Raw genomic sequence first — 14344 nt, forward strand, 5'->3', positions numbered from 1 at the left:
GAGTATAGTCGGGCAGGGGTCTATGAGAAGTGCTTGTTGTAGCAAAATCAGCCTGTCGTCAACGGGTAAATAGAGTGTGGAAGTGAGTTTTATTGGTAATGCATCTTTCTATCGACGAAGAGATTCAGGATTTAAGACTCAGTTAGACAAACCGTGACAGTTGATCCAGTGTGAGGCATCATTCTAAACACAATACCTCAAAAAGTTTGTGCCATTAATATTCAGTATTATAATCTGTACAACATTTGCACAAAATGGCAGCAGTGTCATCGAAGCAGTGTCATCAAAATCAGATCTTAAATAGGCATATTGACATTCAAAGTTATACATGATTACAGTGATTGTCGACATTATTCACAACCAGAAATGAACTAAGGTGTTAATTTCACCTTCTTATAGTTCTATCATTTGCTTTACCTCAACTTCTACAAGTCACTGCACCTAGGTTATTACAGCACAAAAATGTGGATCTATTTTCAGAGAAGTTTGAGTAAAGCTTTGTTTTGACTTGTTTTATCTTGTTTCACTTCTGAAGGGCCCCCTCGTGAGGTGGTTGAAGATCAACTTCAGTGAGGCCTTCCAGGCCTGGGTCCACGTCAAAGCGCTGCGAGTCTTCGTCGAATCTGTCCTGAGGTGAGTTTCATCGGACACTTTGTGACCAAAGTAGTGACCGTAGTCATTTGAGCAAGATACATGGGTTGAAATCCTGATTGACTTTTTAGCTCACCTGAGCCAAAGGCTCAAGTGAGCTATTGCGATCGCCCTTCGTCCGGCGTCCGTCGTGCGTCGTCCGTCGTCCGTCGTGCGTAAACTTTTACATTTTTATCTTCTTCTTGAAAACCCCAAGACCTATTTTCATCAAACTTGGCAGGTAGCATCCCTAGGGGGTTAGGAACTCAATTTGTTAAAATGGGCACCATGCCCCACCCAGGGGGCCCCCAGGGGGGCCCAAACCCCCCAAAATTAAGGAATCTGTAAAAATCTTCTTCTCTTGAACCAGAAGTGATAGAGCTAAGTTAATACTATGAGTTAGTACATTGATGACTGTAGTTTCAAGTTTGTTCATGGCAGAATCAGGGGTGCCCCCCTTGGGACCCAGGGGAGGGGGGTGGGGAGGGGTCCTAATGGGGCCTAAATTATACATTTTCATCTTCTTCTTGAGAACCCCATGACCAATTTTCACCAAACTTGGCAGGTAGCATCCCTAGGGGGTTAGGATCTCAATTTGTTAAAATGGGCACCATGCCCCACCCAGGGGCCCCAGGGGGGGCCAAACCCCCCAAAATGACGGAATCTTTAAAAATCTTCTCTAGAATCAGAAGTTATAGAGCTAAGATAAAACTATGAGTGAGTACATTAATGACTGTAGTTTCAAGTTTGTTCATAGCAAATCCAGGGGTGCCCCTCTTGGGGGCAGGGGGGGGGGGGGGTGGGGGGTGGGGGGGGGGGGTTGGGAAGGTCCAAATGGGGGCCTGAATTGTACATTTTCATCTTCTTCCTGAAAACCTCATGATGGATTTTCGTCAAACTTGGCAGGTAGCATCCCTAGGGGGTCAGGATCTCAATTTATCAAAATGGGCACCATGCCCCACCCAGAGGGCCCCAGGGGGGCCCCCAATCCCCCCAAATTAAGGAATCTTTAAAAATTTCGGCCCTTATTGTACATTTTCATCTTCTACTTGAGAAGCCTGGTCAAATTTTAGTAGAGCTGTGAATAATTTAGATTAGTGACTGCGTGAAAGGTGAACTTGCGATACTCAGGTGAGCGCTAGACCCGCGGGTCTCTTGTATTTGCATACAGGAAGATTGGAAGATTCTTGAATTTCTGTGCAAGAATACTGCATCTAAAGGGTGTGTAAATGGCAAGACATCCTTGTCATGTTGGAAACGTGAGGGACAGAATGGTGTGAAGAATTGTGAAATTACAAACTTTTTTTTTGGTTATTATTTAAGCACAACAATGCATGATTATGTGCAGGAGTGTCTTAAATTTACCGGTGTAACACAGAATTAGTCCTCACTCCCATGATTTATTGACAATAAAGTTTTCATAGATTTTAAATGCATATCTTTAATAGATATTTTACATAATATTTCACTGATCTGATGTTCTATGCTTAGTGCAGTTTCTGTGCAATTTCATTTCTGCCTTTTAATAAAATGCAAAGTACTGTAAAAGTGGAAATTTTCGCGGTGTTGAAATTTTCGCGCATTTCGCGCAACCAGAAACTAGCGCGAAAATAAAATCCCGCGAATATTTTTGCTTGCCATATGTCCCTGTGCGTGATGTCTAGATTCCGCGGAATTAAAAACACGCGAAACTCTTCTGACCTGGCCAAGCGCGAAAAATTAGTCGCGCGAAAATATCCACTTTTACAGTATTTGCAAATTGCTATGTACAAATCGGTCTTGTGGTTTGGATTCTACGATAGGGCAGTGGGAAAGCTCCATATGGATTGACCTGTAACTTCCCACTTTCTACGAAACACACAATAGGCGCGGTCACACTACGCAAAACTGTAGTTTCACTACTCGACATTATAGTTTGGGCAAACTTCTTGAGAAGTTAGCGGTGAAACATCCTGCAGAACTTCCTGCATGTAATTTGGAAGTTTCTCACTTCTCGCAGAACTATGTGTAGTTTTGTGTAGTGTGACCACGCACTGCTGAAACTTTGGGACATTATAATGGATCCATTCGTGTTGTTTATGCACATTGTGTATTGTTTTGTATGCTGTGGCATGTTTGGATTTTTTTCCTCCTGGAGTTTTGTATCACTGAAACTATGCGTAGTTTTATCTGTAGTGTGACTGTGTGCTCAAGCTTCTCGACGTTATTAGGAAGCATAGCGTAGTTTGTGGCTAATGTAACATCATCACCGGATGAGAACCTTGTAGGTTGTAATTTTGTCCCCTTTGTGTCGAGGTCTATATCCTTATGATGTTGATTTGACAAATTATTATACATTGTACTGCCCCAGTCTGGATAGCAGTTGAAGCGGCCATGCGGAAATTCAGTTCACCTTTTATACTCCATGAATGATCTCTTCACACCATGACCTTTGAACTCTTCTTCCCATCTATCTCTAAACTTCACTCTATTCATACCTGAATTCCTTTTCCAATTGCCCTCTGAACTCTTTCCATTAACCTCTGAACTTAATTTATTTCTGACCTCAGAGCTCTTTGAATTGACCTCTGAACTCTTGTTTCAAATGACCTCTGAATTCCTCTTCCAATTGACCTCTGACCTCTGAACTCTTTCCATTGTTGTTGTTTTAAAGAAAGAAAGAAGAGAGAAAAAATGGGGCCCTCTACAAGTAATTTGCCCCACATTGACATGTAAACTTTTTTTTTTCTTTACCTCTGACCTGACAGCTTTTTCAATCGATTTCTAAACCCGTTTTCCTCAGACCGGTAAACCCTTGATCTCCATTAGCATCTCACCATTTCCTCCCATGACCTCTGACCTCTCGACAGGTATGGACTTCCTGTCAATTTCCAGCCGATGATCCTGCAGCCGTACAAGAAGACGCAGAGGAAGCTGAGGGAGGTTCTGACCACGCTCTACGGTCACTTGGACGGCAGCAACCTAACGGGGAAGGACCCTAAAATGGTATCAAATCTCCAATCCTATACCACTTCTTCAAATTGACAAATGCCTGCAAAAAAAGATGTACATTGTATAATTCTGATTTCTTTTCTGTGTAGCTTCTTCAAATTGGCAACTCCAGAATGTTGAACTAGTTGAAGTGGGGGCCCTTTGAATCTGTTGAGTCACAGCTATACCTTGCTTTCTTTCAGTGATGAAAAATATTGATTCCATAAGGGGTCACAATTTCTATGATAGGATTGAACCGAATTCTATTCATGGCCTGTCCTGTTTGTCGCCCTCTCTTGTCCCTAGGCTGTTGATGTTCCTGGCCTGATGTTCGCCAACCAAGAGTACTACCCCTATGTCTTCTACCCAATCCACATCAATTTCTGCGACTAACCCTCGTTCAACTCTCATCTCGCAAGGAAACCCCATTCGCGTCCACACGACTTGGTGCTCTACTCGTCACACTGTGGAAACTGCCCATCATGAATGTCCATAGTGCGATGTGCTACCCAAAGGGGGAAGTTCTCACTGGGCATCTTTCTACTTGCATGTCCAGGCTGTTGGATGAATCAGCCTCCTCTTGCATTTCATGGAAGGCTGTGTGCACAGAAAGGGAGAGTTTCATGATCTCATTGTCTATGTGCAATGTATTGTAAAACGAGGAATGTTCGCATGCATTTTAATTTCACAAATTTCGTGAGCGCCAAGATTCGCAAAATTAAAATGCCCGCGAAATTTCTTGTCTACACTATATGCATTGAACGCCAGTGGCAATTCGTGAAAATTTCATGCCACGAAAAAGGCCGTTCGCTCCAATTTGCGAAAACTTCGTGCCGTGAATATATCATGTTTTACAGTACCGTATGCATTTAGATAGTGAGAGATTTAGGTGCCTGATGCATGCTACAGGAACACATATCTTGCCTAGAGGGGGTGCACTTCATCTGTTAGTATGGTGACCATGTTCTCAACTAAGGGTACTCATATTCATGTCAAAGAGTATATTAGTAATATGTTTCAAACTTTTGAGATCTGGACCAAACTCTCACCCTCTCTTTACCAACTTTGCCAATAGCAGCAAATGATTGGTTGGACATTTCAGAATGGGCAGTTGCCACAACTATGCCTCCAGAGGGCAGTAGACACAGCACGTCTCCTGTAAAGCATATTGCTAAGTAACACTTGGGGGGTGTTTCCTTGCTTGGTACATGGGGCAATAATACTTTAGTTTATGTGTCGTCTAGATCTGATAGTTTTATCGTAAGCTGTGGTTACATTGCATTTCTATCTTGTTCTGTTTGTGGACAGGAGTGAGCTGTTTGGCAGATATACTTGTAATCTCCTTCTCTGTCTTTTTATTCTTTTTTTCTCTCTCTCTCTTTTTTTTTTCCAGTCAATACCTGAAATGTTTTGTGAAATTCTCCTTGGTCTGGTTTTGTGCCAAGGGATTCAGAATTTCAGAATTTCTCTATTTTGAGTTCTTTCTGGATCTGAGTAGTCAAATTAATGCAGACTTCCTCTTCCTTTGAACATGAATTGAACAATCCAATTTGCAGTATTGTAAGCAGATAGGGTCTCTGCTACATACTGGATTTTCTCTGCAGAAGTGAGCAATATGTTAGGTTGTAATGGATCACATTCTCAGACAAGGAATTTGAGCAAGTTAACATTCACTATTGCTTGCCTACAATCGTCACCTCCTGAGATTAAAACAACGACAACAAAACAATTCTGTTTTTGCTAGCATTAGTAAATCTCCCCGAATGCACAGGAATAAGACACTTGATTCCAGCAGACTAGATAGAAGCTGTTTACTGACAGAACACATTTGTTGGTCTGTTAGGAAAAGAGCATCAACATTGTGATCGTGTCTAATTTGTGTAAATGCAGAAGTCATCTTTTCTTATTGACCAATTCGGGTTCGTTGAGGGCAGCAGACATTTTGTGGCACTGGGCGCAGCCATTAGCTCAAATTGCGGTGTCCCAGCCGACCCCCCTCCTCTCCCCCACCCCACGGGCAACATGTTTATCGCGCACTTGTAACAAAGGTTCGCGCACTAAGCAAGCATTCGCGCACTCAGTACGAGACACCTATTGGCTAAAGCAACCATGCATCAGTTTTTCATTCCGTGCGTGTGCTAATGTAAGGAGGGGGTGGGGGAGAGGGAAGGGGAGGCATTTGGGACACCGCAGTAATGACGCTGGCCATGCCGATAATACACAAAGCGCGTCACAGAATCGGTTAATGCAACAAAAAAGCATTGTTATCACTCTGCTTGCTACATTCATTCCCAGTCTTTATGTACATGTGTTTGAAATTAATGCACATTTGACTCATTGGCAGAGAAAGGGTTAAGGAATATTTTCAGTTTGAAAACTCTAGGCTACACGGTCCTGCACTCTACCTAGTTTGCAGGCACAAACCCATGTTGGTCGTAAAGGAGTCTGCTGCATCAAGACTACTACATGCACCAGTCCGCGCTGTCCCATAGGCCCTGTGTTGTAGCTTCTCCCATTGGGAGAGGCTGCAGTGCAGTGGTGCGTGTATTAATCTTGGCGCACGCAGACTCCTTAACGACCAACAAGGGTTTGTGCCTGCAAACTACACTCTACCAGTGTCTGCAGTGATGATGATGATAAAATGACATTTATATAGCGCCATTTACCTGGAGAAACATTCAAAGGTGCCCAGCTCCCACAAAGTGTCACACATCATTCACAAAGTTGCTGGAAAAGATGAGTCTTCAGTTTAGATTTGAAGATATTGAGGCTGTTGCAATTCCGAAGCGGGACTGGTAGAGAGTTCCACAGACGTGGCGCAACAGAAGAGAAGTCGAAAATGATGCAAATAGCTCATGCAACAAACAAACAAAACATATGCATGTATACAGATAGATAAAAAATCCATGTGATGGATACAGCATGCTCAATTTTTCTGACTTGTGCTCATTTTTTTAAAGCATTTTGCTATCATGATGATCTAATTGTAAAGTCCAGTGTTTAACCACTTTAGTTCGCTAATCTGAATATGGGGATGACTCCATGTGGCTTGTTTCTTTGATTTTGTATAGAGAAATGATTCGCTTGAAATTTGTTATCTGATATGTGCTATGGAAAGACCAACGGACCACTCCTGTATTTTCTTTATGTCATTCCACCTCCGTGTTCTACTCAAGCTTCTCTTTCTCAAATGTCATCTATCATCTAGTCACTCTTTAGGTATTGTAGATCAGAAATAAAATCAGTTTAGTCTTAGAGAAAAATGGAAGTACAATGTATTAGCTGTTGTAAATATTGAAAATCTATGAATACATACCATTGCTGGAAACAAAGTACTACTATATTTGTTTTATTTGTCTGTAGTATGCCATGTCATGTAATGATCATGTGAATGAATTTAGGTTGGTATTGTTAAAGGGCATTGATGAAAAAAAAAAGAAGGTTATATAGAATATATTGAGGCATATGGATAATTGAGGAATGTATCAATGCTTTATGTTCAGGTTATGTTTTCTTTTTTGTTAAGAATTTTTGGAACCTGTGAAGTGACGGATTACTCGTAGTATTGTCACATTCAAAGAGGATTCTGTATGAAAGGAAATGAGATGGTGAAATGTGAAAAGCTAATGTGAGGTTTAGTGGACGTGATTTAGAATTGCCTGTCATCGATGTAAATTGACACCGATTATTCAATGTTTTGAGTTGTTTCCATTATAAAAACAGACCCAAGCAAATGCCCTCCTGATCGCTCAAAAGGTGTCACATGCACTGGCAGGGCTGCCAACACTGGAAACTAGTTGAGAGTGAGACTCCCATAGGCCAATGCTATAATTTAGGAGTCAAAGTGAGTGAGGTCAATAGAAATGCATGCAAATGAAATAAAGTTTTAGAGTGAGAAAGGACCAAAATGAGTGAGTCTCATGCTCAATGCATGAGAGTTGGCAGCCCTGCATTATACTACTGAGCTTCCACCTGCTAGCAAGTAATGGTTCTGATCCCTAATACAGTGGACTCCTGTTATAAAGAAGTCCTCGGGACCAGCTTTTTTCTTTCCTTATATCGAAATTTTGTTATAGCCGAACAAATAAACAATAAGAATACATAAAGTGGATAATGTTGCGGCCCTAATTTTTACTTCTTTGTAACCGGAATTTTGTTACAACCGTGTTCATTTTAATGGGAGTGCACTGTAGCAGAGGGTACTGTGTATTTATTGAAATTGATGATTCTTGCGTCATGTTTGGTTTTCTTGCAGATGATTGACCAATTGCCCTTCATCGACATAATCACTGTTTATGCACAACTCATTTTGCCAGTGTTTTTTATGTTAATGAAGACCAATTTCTCAATCAGTTGCGATAAAAAGCAACTCGATGCTTGAACCATTATAATTTGAATTAGGTTGTCAGAAAAATAGGTGTCAGCAGAGAGCTATGTTTGCAGTGTCTGTTTCATAATGGAGAGACTTATCCAATAGTCCTCAGTACATTATATAAATGTACTGTAAGAATGGTAGTCTCTGCTTGAAATGGTGGGCTGCATACATTATGTGCATGAAACTATATATAATCACACTTGCCTTTAAATATTTTGTCCTAACGCACATCCAAAAATTGATCGAGTTGAAGACAGACTCTGCTCTGGATGATTGTAAAAATGTAAATCTAGTTGTTTAAGTAGTAATTCACTTTAAAGACAGAGCATTTTTACCAATTCCTTTGGATTCCATAATATAGGCAAGGTTGACTGTTCATAGTACGAATTTTTTTCTTTTTTTCTCCCTTGTGACATTTGTTATTGTTAGAAGGGTATGTGTCTCTAAGCTGTCACATTTCTTCATTATGATTATTACCCCATTATGAAGACTTGAGCCATCTGCTGAAAAATCAACCTCTCTTCCAAGATTCAGTAGAAGGAGCCCTTTATTGAATGGTGATGAACAAATTATAGTCTAACTTACTTGAGTCTTCAACTCCTTCGACTCCCCCTCACCCCCCCCCCCCCATCTAAGCGCCACCCAGACTCCACCCATTTCTACTGCAGTTTATTGGCAGCAGACACTTGTTAACTGATTTGACAAAGAACTAAAAGGATGCTCCAAAAACCTTCCTAAATGCATTTGTAAAACTTCTGTAATGCTTGGCATTGTGTAGTCATCTGGGTTCCGAGGATGCTGGGAAAGAGAAAGTACAATATAGATTATATGTGGCAGAAATGACCATGTTTGTGTCAGATATGTGAGGAAAAGAAGCAAATATATTAATGTTGGAAGTATAATATTTTGTGTTATATTGATATTAAAGTATATGAAAACTGTATTAAAAGCGGATGAGTCGAGTGCATGGATTTTTGTGCTGTTGTGCATGATGGAGTTTAGTTACCCTGACAGTGAACCAGAGTTCTCTTTGTCACCTACACACACACACCTACACACACACACACATACACACACCCACACACACACACACACCCACACACACACACACACACACATACGCATCCAGGAGTTCTAATGATTAAGTAACAAAGCATAACTTTGTACAATTATCAGTGCTTTCCGCCTATGACTCATTCCATTGTTCAATTTCCGTTTGAAAAGAAAATGCAAGAACAAGATAATACGACCAACATCCCTGACTATATAAAAGCTCACTTAAGAATTCAGACAAGAGATGAAAGAAATTATTCCCAGTCTTCGCAGACTACTTTTTACTGAGTAACATACTTTGTAATTACCACAGTCCGTTATGTGACTTACGTTATGCATTTTGGCTTACCGTGTTTATCTGTTGAGAAACTAAACTAGAGACATGTATTGATTAAGCTATATACTGTACGATCTTACGAAGAACTACCTATTAAAGTTGTTCGCTAATCAAAGGTACATTAACGAAAGTGCAGTTAAGAATAGTATTGAGCTTGATCAGACAACCTTTCTATAAGTCATTGTTTGTAAACGATATTTCCAACAAACTTAAGTAGAATGGACAGAGCACTCTTAACTTTTCTCCTTTTCCCCTAGCCTATTAATTGCTCTTTTTCCCCTTTCAAAAGCACTGGAAAGAACAAATTGCAAAACCAACTACGAGAAGTGAGAAGTCCTACTGTTTCTCATACTAATCAAGTTTCAAATCAGTAGATTAATAAAGATACAAACAGATAGGTGTGTTATAGATATCATGTAAAAATGTAACAATATTAACCTTAAACTTTCAAACCGAGACACAGCATTAAAAATCATTACAAGTCGTAAATCGCATGCAATTTACATTTGCAATACGGCAATCTAAACTTCTCGAGAGTGATATTATGTAAAACTGTGTTTTTATATAAACTGAAAAAAAAAAAGACAGGAAAGGTAATGTCTTGTAAAAGAATATGAAGCACAACTAGAAAAGAGTTTTTATCCTCCTTTGCTCGTATAAACAAACAAACAAACACGATTATTCCTGGCGTAATTGTGAAGCCGAGATTGAAGTATAAAGTGCTCACTAATAGACTTATTTAACTCTGAATAAAAGGGAAGGTATAGCAAGGCATTTAATTTTCAAAAGGCCGTGACATCCCTCCTTCTCAAGATCACTGTCGCACAGGTCAACAACGACAGGAAGAACACGGCGACGAGCAGGGCGTACGTGGTCGACGGCTGCTGAAGAAATCCTCGGCGAACACCGGCAATTGGACCTGTAGTAAGGCAAGACAAGACATGAGGGGAATAAAAAATTAGTTTGACAGAACAAAAAGAGGGGGAAAATTCAAAAACACGTCTGACCTAAAATTTCAAGTCCAGTCTTTACATTTTTTTTTTTGGTTCACTTATATTAAAACATGTATTATATTCAAAAAATTAATGTATGTGTGTCACCCTCTTAAAATATTTCTTCTTTTTATGTGAAAGCAAATTTAGCATTCAGCCAGCTTGATGTGTAGGGATAAAATCGTTTATAAAGCTGCAAATAGACAGTTAATAGAGGAATCTTCAAGCTGTCTATCTTAACGAGTTCAGATTTTAATCAAGAAAATCAATGAAAGCAGCTAAACTGCGAAAAAAGGCATAAAGGCCTACATACTTGTACATCATAATAGTTATTTTCCTATCAATACTTATTAATTTAACACGAATGGTTTTGAACAGACTGAAGAAGACCAAAGGATATTATATAAAAGTTAACTTAATTGCTTTGACAAACATGCAATCAAACTTCAATTCCCCCTTTGTTTATCAGTTACTTTTATTAGAATAATTCCAAACTATTTACTTTTCATTATGTCATACCTACATCGCAAGATGGATTCGTAGACATGTGATTGATTCCTAGCATAGTTGGAATAAAATTGATTATGTGATACTTAGGTTAGTAACACAGCGTGAATCCTAGCAGGTTTATGTAGAATTGGAAATGAACTCAATATCTAAAAAGAATCAACAATCGTGGATTTGACCGGCCGTTGCGATTAGAGCTCATCTACATGTCTTGCTAGTCATATCATTGTAATAAACTTAGAGTGACCAATAAACTCCACTCAGAATAATACAAATCACAAATAGTTCGCCTATGGTTAGTTATTCTCAGAGCATCTCGCTCTGACGGGTGCACGTCACGCGACCGACACCCACGAGTCATATAGCTCACGAGTCATACAACCTATTAGTTCGACACTAAGCTAACAAGGCCCACGAGATCGACACATTGAGCCCCGTGTTGTATCTGTCGAACTCATGGGCTGTTTTTACATAGTGTCGGACTCATGGGCTTTATTTGCCTAGTGTCGAACTCATGCATGGGCTGTATGACTCGTGAGCTGTGTGACTCATGGACCTGTTTTCAATGTCCAACTCGTGGGCTGTATGACTCGTGGGTGTCGGTCTACGGTGGGATGACCCCGCTCTGACTTACCTTTCCCAGAGCCGAACGTCAAACAGTGCTCGAGACTGGTGAAGGTCCAACCAATCCCGTTTGTCCCGGAGCACGTGATATTGATGCACCTGTTGTGTGGGCGTGGTCTGAAGAGAGCCGAGGCGCAGCTAGACGAGGAGATCGCGGTGTTGTCGACTCCGATGGTGTAAGTGTGGAGGTGTGGGAACGGCTGGTCTTGAAGACTGACGTGACACGTGATAACGAGAATGACCTGGCTTCCTTCTCCATTGATCTCCTGGGTCTTGATGGAGAGGATGTTACTCGCTGGGCGCGCATGACCTATGAGGGCAATACACCAGTATACGATTTATTTGTCTTCATTCCAAAACAACAGTGATCACAATAAACCTCTCGTTGACAGTTGTGTCGACACATAGATTGATATAAAATATTTTATAATACAATGCCACTTAAAAGCAGTGAATATGATGTCAAATCAAAGAAGCCATTTACTTCAACTTCAGACGTTTTACATCTAGCCATTACAGGCCTAGAACAAGACCCAGCTAACAATTGAAGGGATCGGTGCAATATAGTGCTAACCCACACTTTTGTCAAAATTGAGTTACATGCATTTTCATAATCCTTATCCTTCACTCTAACCTCCGTGAAAATGTATTTGAATTCAACCAATAAGATGGTAAAAATGCATGCATTCATGTTTTATTAATGTACAATGTATGGACTTTCCAAACATTCAATAGCGATTATCTCAAAATGACTATTGTGTGGGTTAGCACTATATTGCACCGACCCCTTCAAATGGACCTTTTATGCACGTTCTTGAAACATACCAAGTTCGTTATTTGGACGTTTTTTTTTTTTTTTTTAGGTTTGCTTAAACATTTTCACAGCGTCTTTTTATGGAAGGTTTTCTCAACGTATTTGTTTCAAGGGGACGGTAAGCAAGCTTTTAAAACGTTAGAAACAAGCAAAAAAAAAAAAAAATTAAGGACCTTCTGAACCTTTTGGACGTTATAGACCTCAGAAAACTTTTAAGAATATTCGCAAATTTCTGTGGTCGTTCTGCGGACTTCAGAAAAAAAAAAACTTTAAAAACAGCCTAGAGCGTTGAAAAGGGTTTTAAGAATGTTTAAAAGAGTCTCGACCCCCTTTCCGGAACGTTTAAAGAACATTTCATAACCGTGTAGAACCTCTAGAAAACTTTTAAGAACGTCTTATGTGCATAACAAACGTTTTAAGAACTTTTAGAAAAGATGCAACAAACAAAAAACAGAAAAAAAACCCCACACATACTTGTATTAAACTTTTCAGGAATGTATGTAGCTTCCTATGAACTGTCAAGAACGTTCAAAGAACCTTTAAAAAAACAACAAACCTCTAAAAAAAAACGTAATGGGTAAAAATAAGGGTTGTATTGGGCATACTATTTAGTTATGAGATTATACAGACATAATCTGGGATTAATATACCGTAATCCTAATCCTATATAATTCTATCTATAATTCTATCCTAACCTGTTCATAATGTCGTATTTCCTATACCTAGTACATCCTAGTTCTGTCTAATATCTGTATCACATTCTTTCATATACCGGCAAAAATGTTGTAATGCGTGAAGACATGGTTACTAAAATTAAATAACACATACTTTAATTAGGCCTATTAACATACACAAATACCTCTTCATAACACAATTTGAAATTGTTAATAACGTACTGAACAATAACGTAAGTACAATTTTAACGCAGTTAAAAATGTTTGAACCCATTTAGATGAAAACTGTAAATTTCATTGTCTTTTATCTATTTCGACTAGTTTTGAAATTTAAGATTTTCTTACTGGAATGTTCATAAATAATATGCATGCACATTCGTAACATAGAAACCGAGAGAAGATGTAGCGGACCTAATAGAATAAAAACGTTTTTAAACGTTTATTAAAGACGGAGATGTAGTAGACGTAATGAAGACGTTTTGTGGACGTTTATAAATGGCGACCGAGACGTAGCGGACCTAAGAAAAACGTTTTGTGAACTTTTGTTATGACGAAGACGTAGGGGACTTAATAAAAATGATGATAATAAAAATAATGATAATAATAATAATAATAATAAAAATGGGTGTGAACGTTCTGATTTTTTTTTTTTTTTTTGGGGGGGGGTTGAATTCGGCGTTTTTAGCACGTTTAATAAACTTTCTTTAAAAAAAAAAAACGCTCTGTAAACGTTAGGTGCGGGACGTTTAAATTTTGTAACGTTCGATAACGTTCAAAAACATTTTGTAACGTCCACTGACGTTTTAAGAGAGTTAAAAAAGAGAAAACCCTGTGTTTTGCGGTAAATGCTAAGTCCGAACTTTGATTATTGGTTATTATGGACGTTTTAAAAAGTCCGTTTTAGACGAAGACGTACGGAACCAATACAAAACAAAACAAAACACAATGATATTGAGGAAACGTATAAAACCTAATTAATACATTAAAACACAGATTTTCAGGCAATCACAATTTATTCTATTACTATTTTCTTTATAACCAGAACCCAAAAGAAATCTACCTGTTTTCACTGGGCAGAAGTTCCGCGTAGAAAACGTCTCTCCGAATTGACTGATACCGGTACACGATATATCGATACACCTGTTAGGTTGATCTTCCATGATCGTTGAAGAGGCGTTGGATCTTGCTAAAATGTCTCCATCAGCGGCGATTTCGAACACACCGATCGGTGGAAACGGTTGGTCGGTCGGATCCACGTGACACGAGATATTGAGACTCGTTCCCCAGTCATTCTCGTCTTCTTCTACCTTGATAGAGATGATGTTAGGCGCAGGTGGATCTGAGGGGAACGGAAGATATGTTGTTGAA

At 39.4% G+C, this 14344-nt stretch overlaps 2 protein-coding genes across 2 annotated transcripts in view; one reads left to right on the top strand and one right to left on the bottom strand.

Moving 5' to 3' along the window:
- Positions 1-4204, top strand: part of LOC140226611 (V-type proton ATPase subunit C 1-B-like) — a 31438-nt gene extending 27234 nt beyond the window's left edge. Inside the window, exons 10-12 of the mRNA XM_072307064.1 lie at positions 536-633; positions 3480-3615; positions 3907-4204. Coding sequence (XP_072163165.1) covers positions 536-633; positions 3480-3615; positions 3907-3993 — 321 coding nt within the window. The 3' untranslated portion in view covers positions 3994-4204. The remainder of the gene's footprint in view (positions 1-535; positions 634-3479; positions 3616-3906) is intronic.
- Positions 4205-10147: 5943 nt separating this feature from the next.
- LOC140226605 (uncharacterized) lies at positions 10148-14136 on the bottom strand. The gene is made up of 3 exons (XM_072307060.1): positions 14037-14136; positions 11499-11798; positions 10148-10284 (listed from the first exon to the last, which is right to left on the bottom strand). The coding sequence occupies exons 1-3, from the start codon at positions 14134-14136 to the stop codon at positions 10148-10150; spliced, it is 537 nt and encodes a 178-aa protein (XP_072163161.1).
- Between the last annotated feature and the right edge of the window lie 208 nt (positions 14137-14344).

This window comes from Diadema setosum, chromosome 3 (genome assembly GCF_964275005.1).
Source record: "Diadema setosum chromosome 3, eeDiaSeto1, whole genome shotgun sequence".
Lineage (NCBI taxonomy): Eukaryota > Metazoa > Echinodermata > Echinoidea > Diadematoida > Diadematidae > Diadema > Diadema setosum.